This window comes from Dreissena polymorpha, chromosome 7, assembly GCF_020536995.1.
Source record: "Dreissena polymorpha isolate Duluth1 chromosome 7, UMN_Dpol_1.0, whole genome shotgun sequence".
Classification (NCBI taxonomy): domain Eukaryota; kingdom Metazoa; phylum Mollusca; class Bivalvia; order Myida; family Dreissenidae; genus Dreissena; species Dreissena polymorpha.
Genome location: NC_068361.1, coordinates 62,526,948 through 62,537,395, shown reverse-complemented (window position 1 = coordinate 62,537,395; position 10,448 = coordinate 62,526,948). Strand labels below are relative to the sequence as shown.

Below are 10,448 nucleotides of genomic sequence, written 5' to 3'. Positions count from 1 at the left end.
CTGATACATTTCCTCTACGCATGCGTATTATTTTAGTTCCAACATGGACGATGGAATTGACATATCGACGAGTGCTGAAACAAATGCCCACTGTTCTAAGTCCGTTTACACATCGATTTCTCTCACTCACGTGCAATATACCAAAGGTATGTATTTCTTATCAACAAGCATCTGTTTCTCAAAATCGCAACTTGATTTAACGTACATAATATTGGCTATTGATTCGTACTTATGATCGTTCGTAATTAATTAGGAATTGATTAACTGTCATTTAATGACGTTTCCTGGCTACGTTGCAAGTTTCGTTACCGTATTGATTTTGTTTTTCTGCTTCTTTAAGAATGCATTTGCTTTTGCTGAAGTGTTTTCATTTTGCCATGGTTATTGCAAGTCTTGGGTCTCTTTTAATGAACTTCATTCATTAGTTTCATCCTTTTTATAGAACTAGGTTATAAATTCATGCATCCCTAATTTTTCTGAGAACAATAAATATTGCTACATATGCTTAGCAAATGTCAGTAATTTTGAATATGTATTCACTTCCAATCTGAATGTTGCCAGGGCTTTTTTTCCTTCTTTGGGACCCGCCGAAAAACGTCCCTTTCCCCTCGGATTTTTTTTCCCCTCAGCAGGTAAATTTTCCCCCAGACTTCATTTTTTTCCCCAAAAAAATCAAACTTTAGATACATATGTAAACCTGATCCAGTGTAGAAAATATATTGCATAATTAAATTATCTGTTGCCTTGAATTTGTTTTAATGACAGCAAAATATGTTCAATTGATTATTTAAGACTTTCCTTATTTTCCCCAATATCGGTGTTTTGCGTGATTTTTCCTAAAAAATCCAGCATTTCGCGCGATTATTTTTCCCCTTAAAAAAGGTCAGGCCCTTTCCCCAAAGTAAGATTAAAACCAGTGTTTTTTTTATGGCAATTTCGGGGTAGATATTCGGCCCCATTCCCCTCCAAAAATAGTATATATTTTTCCCCAATTTTTTTGTAAAAATCCCCTCCAAAAGTAAAAAAAAATAAATAAATGTTTTTATATATTTTTTTAGAAACAACTGCCTTGTGATACATGTAGATATATCTCAAATTCATTTTATAAACAACTAACAAGGTATATAACTATAATTAATATGATTTTTTATTATTATAAAGAGTTATATAAAATTAGGTTTTCCCAAATCAGTGGACTTCATGAATTAATTTTTTTTCCAAAATGGCCAAGAAAAGGCCTGATGTATCTATATTGTGTCAATATTTGTTGATAAAAACATTCCAATTTGGCTCATTTTATTGATAAAAAATGCTCACATTTGCCATTTTATTGATTAAAAAAATCCCAATTAGACTTTAATTGGCTTGGAAAACTGATACTGTGCGTGACGGCTTAACTGACTGAAACTAATGTTGAACATTGATATATATTTAAGAAAAAAACCCAGAGACATTCAGCTGTGAATATTAAATTCATACATACATCTGTATTCATATAATAAATATCATATCATATAAAAGAATGACTTCTTAATTTCCCCCTTTTCCTAAAAAAAACAAGCGTTTTTCCCCTTTGGACGGGCCCCGCCACCATTCTCCTATAGGTGAAAAAAAACACTGAAAACCCCTACAAGTTGCTTTTTATTAGTCTTTTAATCGATGTGTGTAAGGAATATAATCAAAATATTATTACAAACCTATAACAGCTCTCATATCAGTGTAAGCAAACATTTCTTTAAACATGTTTTGTTGTCTATTTACAGGTGATTTCATCGGTTTTGTCCTTGCATGGTCGAGTCTGGTGCCATTCTGTTTGTTAGTTGCCTTTGTCACTTTGATCGTTTTCCGACGTGATATACACACGGTAAGAATGTTTCATTTAAAGAGTATGTATTATAAACTTTATTTATTTGGAGCATCTTTTCATGTGTTTACCAAAGAATAATATCTGTAAGAATTGGTTTGTCTTAAGCATTTATATATAAATCGCATGGATTTAGATACAATAGCAAAATTTATAATAATGAATAATTCTATGTTATTTAAGTACCCACATTTGCCATGCTATTCAGCCATTTTTTTGTTTCAGATTTCCTACTTTGTAGGTTTACTGCTGAATGAAGCTGTTAACTGGATACTCAAACATACCATAAGGGAACAAAGGCCATCTAGAGGTATCTGCTGGCTTGATATAATTATTTTAGATAATTAACAGTATATAGAAAATGTTAAAAAAGCATAATACTAATTTTTTAACCTGTCATATACATTTCAAGTAAAAGGAATTCAATAAAAATTACTCATGGAAGAACATCTTAAACAATCTTGTAAATTGTGCTTCATTTTTTGTAATGCATTTTCAGTTCCATGATATAACATTTTTGTCTTAAACAGGCTTCTTTATAAGTGTTAAGCAAAGAATTGAAAGTAATTAATAATTAAACAATTGATTACTTTAAACATTCACAAAATAATTACAAATATATATATATAAAAAAATCTAAAGCTGTGGCCAATGAAGGGTTCATCCTTTACAAAAAACTAATGCATTTTCCCCCCAAAATGAAACCTACCCCATATAATAATATTAGACAACCCCTAAGAACTTATTTATTATAAGAGTATTCTCATTTCAGATATATCAGTGCTGTTCACCGAATATGGCATGCCATCCAGTCACTCACAGTTCATGTACTTCTTCGCCACATACCTGGTTTTCTTTTTGTTGATACGGTGAGTAGGTAACACTGTTTCAGCCTAGCAGCCAAACCCAAACTTCAATTGAATATGAAGTTAACAATATGCATGTTTAATTGAGATTTAATATTAAGTTGTAAATGAAGTTTGTTTTATTAACCCTTTACCACTTAGATATGTATTTGTATGCATTTGTAGTCCCTTGAATTTATTTAACCCATTCATGCCTAGCGTCCTGAAAAAAGGACATTGCAAACAGCGTAGACCCAGATGAGACGCCGCATGATGCGGCGTCTCATCTGGGTCTCCGCTGTTTGCTTAAAGGAATTTCAGTAAGTAATATTCTAAATATAGAAATAAATATACTAGACATCCCTAATTTTGGAAATAAATTGATCCAATTTACAAGGATGGGAGAGTCCACTGGGCATAAATGGGTTAATTAAAGACCTTTCTTACTAGATTGAAGTTTTAAAGGCTTCATTTCCAGCCCATAGATACTGATGAGCAGCTCACAGCAAAACAGCATACAACCTGAACAGTCTGCGAGTTACTGGCAGGCTGTTCTGGTTTTTAGGCTGTTTGATCTTAGCAATTTTCACTTTGTCTCTAAGGGTTAAATGAATGCGTACATGTCCGTCATCAATGATTTTAATTGTATTAATTGCGAAGATTTTCCTCTAATTGTGCATTTGGTTACAACAAATTACAAAAGCAGTGATCCAAATAGCAAAATATGAAATTATTGTGTATGTATTATTCTTGTTAAAATGCATACTAACTTCAAAATGCAAGTTATTGATTGTTCTGTAATACACTGTAACTCCAATATAACGCGGATGACGGGGTCCAAGCCACGCAACAGCGTTATAAACGGACAGCGTTATAAGTTTTGAGCTTATTTATTTATATTGTCATGCTGTGTTTTCATCCGCAAATACATGCATATAAATCGAATCGAACGATAACAGTATATATACCGCTTTTCTAATGTGCACATTCGTTCGATAATCCAATATAATTACAACATCACTTACGAAAAAATAATGTTAAACATTTATTACAAGAAATATGTTTATGAATTTCGTAAACAAATTCATATGCCTACGCCATTTTTCGGAAAAATAGTACAGTGCATTATGGGACACAGCTTTCATTGGACGAGCGAATTTAAATTTAGATTGAATGCAATGCGATACATGTACAAAGTAATGTTTTATTGCGTCATACGCAGCATGTAAAAAACGTGCTTTCCGTGGACTTTCTGATAACGGGCAAAAATTTAAGTGAATCTCTGTTAACAATTACACTGCGTTAGCATGTAAATAAATTGTCAGGATTTTTTAATTTACTTTTCGTATACGTACTGAAACATTAAACATACACAAAGATCTTTTTATGTATCAAGCTTGTATAGCATATAATACAGGGCTCGAAATTAACACTCGCACACTCGCAAAATGCGAGTAAAAAATACCGAATGTGAGTCAAGTTTTAAGCCACTAGTATTTTTTTGCAAGTAAATAGTGAAAAGAAATGAGTAGGTATAATGCTGCTCGACACATGATCACTAAATCTTAGGTCAATGTATAGAACGCCCAAGAACCCTTATGCGTAAGCGCGCACCTTGTATGTAGACTGGTATATACAGACACGCGGATGGTATTGGTACAAAGGAAGTGAAACAGTCGACTATTCACACATGTTCATTGAAGCGAAAAATAACTTGTCACTTTATTCCCACAGACGGAAATAACACAAAATATACATAATACAAAAGATAAAGCAAAGTTAACCGTTTAGTTAGAAAAAACAGATTTTAAATCCTTCTATGAAAACAGTGAATTAGTGGAAAAAATAACTTAAAATAAGACTAAAACTTGTTATAGATGAAGATGGTCAATCAACCTAATGTGGGCCCTTGTGGTACAAGGAACTGATATCTTTGTATGGTTGCAGAAATAAAATGTGTATACATGTTAAGTACTTGTATTTTGTTTAAATAGAACTAAACTAAAAACCAAGGGTTTTTTATGTTTCCATCAAAATTTGCGTGAATGTTTTTGATTTTGCGAGTTGGTATTAAAGCTGCTCGCAATTTTTTGCAAGTAGAAAAAAAAGTTAAATTCGAGCCCTGTAATAAACAATAACACACTTACACAGCCATAGTTTATACAATGAAATACAATACACGATAAATATAAAACATAAACAGGTGATCGTTTTAAATAACTTTAATTTGATCGTTTTAAATAACTTTAGTTTGATAATTATTACGCTTGCACTTACCTTATTGAAATTAGCGCACCGAACCGCTCTGATAGGGAATACATGTAATAAACACGGACTCGCGAGTTTTCACACCTTTATTGACATTACACAACAGATTAACACCAATTAGCTGTCGAGTGTCGTTTAACCTCTAATCGATTAAAATCAGTTAAACGAACGGATAAAGCAATCAAGCTGTGATCGCCGGCTTCTTTGAATTTTCTGAAAATACAATAGTTGCATAACATGGATTTGAATCAGTAATGGAAGGTTGGAGAAAAAACGGGATCCAAGCAACCCCCGCGTTATATTGGACACAGCGTTATAACGGACCGCACTATATTGGAGTTACAGTGTATCACCCAATTACCTGTAGAATCAAGCGGCCATCATTTAAATTTACACAGAAAGTGATTCATCCCATTTATTAGTTTTCTGGGTGATAGTAGACTATTATTGTGTTTATAAAGACTCAAGATCCCGGCAATGCCATTTAAATATATTCATTGAAAATACACCAGTAATTTGTGAGATATGCGACAAACAAAAATATGCAGTGTTTTATTCACCATTTTGGGAATGGGGCGTGATCCTTTGGATTGGGAAAAATTGTTTCATTTTGACCTAAATTGGAAAAGTAGCGTTGCTGTTGTTTTGCTTTAAATACAAATGCTTTAAAAATTGAGAATAAAAGTGTTTTCATTTTGATAATAAGTGAGGTTCAACTTACAGAGCTGGATGGGGGCTGAGCTAAATGTTAAGATGTAAAAAAAATAATTTTGTAAACATTCAAGTGGGAATTTAAGCTCAATTTGGGGAAAATATACTTTTTTCCATTGGGAATGAGGCATAATTCCGGCCCCAAATATGAAGGATAAAAACATACACACTGATATGTCTGTTGCTAGTATGCCACCCCTGGAAGATTAAGTATTGAACAGGGTCATAAGAGTGTTTCTGTGTTGTTGCAGGGTATATCGGAACTACAATTGGATGGATGACTTGTGGAAGTATGCACTGATTGTGGGCGGCTATTTATGTGCAACTCTGGTAGCTTATAGCAGGTACACAGAACAATTTGCTTTGAACGCATTTATGACTGTTTTTGTTTTTTTAACTGTACATTGTGTATATATATTTATTTAAGTATACCTTGCACCAATAATTGTCTCCCAAATATAAGTGCAAGCCTTTCCCCAGAAATGTTGATGCTATTTAATAAGTTTTTCTTTACTGCTCAATGTTATACATTTTTTTTATAAAATACAGAATTTTCAACAGTTATCTAACGCCCTGGAATTTAGTTTGTAGCAAAGTTGAGCAGCCACATGGTCATGTTCATAATTTGTGGAAGTACCATTTAATAATTTAATGTCATACATAAACAGGTACTCCTAAGTGAACTGGAAACTTTCAAAACATTTATCTACATACATGTATACACCTTGCTTTAACTGTGTGAGCTACCTGATTGTGATTGTGATAGATGAATTAAGAGTTGAAGCTGCAAAGATTTGGAAATTCGTCGCCAGAATGTATAGCTCTATGGAATTTGTATTGCCTTTGGCTCTCAATATACGTTTATGGCACACTCTTCATCATAGAACTGTGTACTTCTTAAACTTATAAACATGAATTAAGGTAGTGAAAATGTAAATATCTTTTGAAAGACTTAAGGCATGAAATCAAGAATACTGTATTTTAATCATTGTCAACACACCAGTTTCTCATAGTTAGTATTTACATTTTATTTCTCATACTCAGTATTTACATTGTATTTCTCATAGTCAGTATTGACATTTTATTTCTCATAGTATTGATATTTTATTTCTCATGGTCAGTATTGACATTTTATATCACGTGGTCAGTAATGACTTTACAATTCTCATAGTCAGTATTGACATTTTATTTCTCAGTCAGTATTAACATTTTATTTGTCATTGTCAGTATTGACACTTTATTTCTCATAGTCAGTATTAACACTTTATTTCTCATAGTCAGTATTGACATTTTATTTCTCATAGTCAGTATTGACATTTTATTTCTCATAGTCAGTATTGACATTTTATTTCTCATAGTCAGTATTAACATTTTATTTCTCATAGTCAGTATTACCATTTTATTTCCAGGGTATATCTCGGCTATCACACAGGCAGCCAGGTGATATGGGGTGGAGTTGTGGGACTTGTCCTTGGTTGTGTTTGGTTTGCATTTGTTCAGGCCATCCTCACTCCATTCTTTCCGTATTTAGCAGGAAGGTAAGAGTGCTTTAATCATTACTATGTTAGTTTTCATTCTTTGTGTGTGAATGATTGTTGATTGATATTCCCAAAAATCTTTAATTTTTTTAATTATCATTCTTTTTTTTAAAGAAAATTCATTCTAGGGATACATTTCTTTTAAAGAGAAAAAATTTGCATGAGGGAAGGGACAATATGTCCAAAAGACACAAACAAACTTATAGACTTAAAAACCATTTATTATGCCCCCCTTGGAAGAAAAGGGGGTATATTGCTTTGCTCATGTCGGTCTGTCGGTCCGTCCACCAGGTGGTTGTCAGACGATAACTCAAGAACGCTTGGGCCTAGGATCATGAAACTTCATAGGTACATTGATCATGACTTGCAGATGACCCCTATTGATTTTGAGGTCACTAGGTCAAAGGCCACGGTGACCAGAAATAGTAAAATGGTTTTTGAATGATAACTCAAGAATGCATACGCCTAGGATCATGAAACTTCATGGGTAGATTGATCATGACTTGCAGATGACCTCTATTGATTTTGAGATCACTAGGTCAAAGGTCAAGGTCACGGTGACCCGAAATAGTAATATGGTTCCCGGATGATAACTTAAGAACGCATACGCCTAGGATCATGAAACTTCATGGGTATATTGATCATGACTCGCAGATGACCCCTATTGATTTTGAGTTCACTAGGTCAAAGGTCAAGGTCACGGTGACCCGAAATAGTAAAATGGTTTTCGGATGATAACTCAAGAACGCATAAGCCTAGGATCATGAAACTTCATAGGTAGATTTATCATGACTTGCAGATGACCCCTATTGATTTTAAGGTTAAAGGTCAAGGTCACGGTGACCCGAAATAGTAAAATGATTTTGGATGATAACTCAAGAACGCTTTTGCCTAGGATCATGACACTTCATAGGTACATTGATCCTGACTTGCAGATGACCCCTATTGATTTTAAGGTCACTAGGTCAAAGGTCGTCACAGTGACAAAAAACGTATTCACACAATGGCTGCCACTACAACGGACAGCCCATATGGGGGGCATGCATGTTTTATTCTATATAGAATCAGATTTGTTATAAAGCATATTTGAACCACCAAAGTCAATTTATGCTATAACAATGTTAATAATTGCAATTGTAAGGTAATATATGTCTTAAATAAGAAGATCACTATAATTTTGCTGACATGTCATGTTCATATCTAAAAGCCCTACTTTTTAATTACAACCAATATCCCCACACACCAGACATATAAACATGTTTTCCATGTTACAGTCGACCAGGAGAGTTGTTGATGTTGCGAGACTCCACGTTAATACCACACGTGCTCTGGTTTGAATACACCTCCTCACGCTCAGAGGCCAGGTAAGCTTGTCACCATATATATGGTAACCCTTTCAAGCCAGAAAGCAAAGTAAAATGGCTACATGCAACCAGGATTGAACCAGAACAGCATGCTAGTACATGTTACTCGCAGTCCGTTCAGTATGTATTCTGTTTGCTGCTCATTAGTGTATTACAATTGGAAATAAAGCTTTTAAAACTTGAATCTAGAAAGAAAAAGGGTTTACTTTAATTAGATTTTCTATGGGACGGAAAAATGCATCCAAATGTGTATATTAGATGTAGGCTTAAAAAGCAGTGTCCAACATGACGTCCTGGGGCTTGGGGCCAATACAGTATTCTGATTTCAGAAATACTTTTTGTCCAAATATTATATTCTTCCTAGTTTACCATGGGTGGATATGACTACAAGCAATTAATACTCATACAAAAATGAAATGGAACAGACTTGTTTGGCTCAAAGGACTCTAAATAAGTGGCCTTTAGTTCCTGTTCTTTAGAAGAATGTTTCCTCTGGACGTTTGACCATCTGCTTGATTCCAAGGTCACTTGAGAACAAAGTGCTCATGATTAGATGTCATGGTAATTTTGAACAAAATCCAGGTGCCTGGGTCAAATATTTGTTAACCTTGTAATAGCCGTAGAGGCCACTCTAGATGCTACTTTTACTTAATCTTGATGAACTTGATCAGTATCTTGACAATATCTTGGACAAGCATGAATCTGAATCAAATATAAGTTATAGAAAACACATGTGTGTAGAAGCCACAATTATTACTTAACCATTTACCACTCAGATATTCAATTATTACTTAATCATTTACCACTCAGATATACATATATTACTTAATCATTTACCACTCAGATATGTTGTTTGACGGATTTGTTATCCCTCAGAAAGTTAAATTTAATGAAAGACCTTTCTAGATTCAAATTGTAAAGGCTTCATTTCCAACCATTAGATACTGATGAGCAGCAAACAGTGCAAAACCTGAAAAGACTGCGAGTAACTTGCAGGCTGTTCTAGTTTTACGTTGTTTGCACATAGGCATTTTCTCTTTGCTTCTTATGGAGGGAAGGGTTATTCTTGATGAGACATTGTCAGAATGCTTTTCTGGACAATGTCAATGCCTTGTTTTAATCTTGATAATGTAGGGTCAAAAGGTAGGTCACCAGATCTAGTTTTAGACAATTGTGCTTCAGGGCTTTCATAGCCCATTTGTTACATACTTCCATAATGCTTCATGGTTATATGATATAACAGCAACCAATTAGAAATTTAGAAGCACTTAGTAACCAACAAGGAATTAAATTTATCCAATTCTGTGCAGTAAGTAAACCAATCTAATAGGTTAGTTTTAGAGCAGTGAAATGCAAGAGTTGGTTGCTTTTGTCATATTAACAGTTGTTTAATCAAGTGATCACTGCAAAGGATACTTCATTCAACTATAGAGGAACATTTTTCATATGATCTCCTGAGGAATTCTATATACAAAAATTAATGAATTGTCATGTTTTTCCAATCTTTTTTCAGGAATCGACAGCGGAAGTTGACATCTCGGAAATCCCAATAGATGTGTTCTAGTATTTTTAACTATTCTACAATTGGCCATGTTTTAAAAATCATGTTTTATATTTCACCATTTTCATAATTTAAAGTATGCGTGTTGTAACTGTTATAGCCATGTCTTAATTTCTTAGCTCATTTTATTTAAAATTTTAATTGTTGTACACAGTTTAGGATTATTAAAGAATATTTGAACTTGTCAGATGGTCATTTTCTATTTTTAACTCCCAACTATTACATATGGGCCGAGGTCAGTTAAAAGGGGTTTAATGCATGTGTGTAAAGTGTAGTCCAGATTAGCCTGTGCAGTCC

At 33.7% G+C, this 10,448-nt stretch overlaps 1 protein-coding gene across 1 annotated transcript; it reads left to right on the top strand.

Moving 5' to 3' along the window:
* Positions 1–2: 2 nt before the first annotated feature.
* Positions 3–10,338, top strand: LOC127836969 (dolichyldiphosphatase 1-like). Its single transcript, XM_052363645.1, has 8 exons — positions 3–146; positions 1,764–1,864; positions 2,090–2,174; positions 2,637–2,733; positions 5,940–6,032; positions 7,098–7,226; positions 8,501–8,590; positions 10,104–10,338. Exons 1-8 carry the CDS (start codon positions 44–46, stop codon positions 10,141–10,143), a joined length of 738 nt encoding a protein of 245 aa, XP_052219605.1. The 5' UTR covers positions 3–43; the 3' UTR covers positions 10,144–10,338.
* The last annotated feature ends 110 nt before the right edge of the window (positions 10,339–10,448 follow it).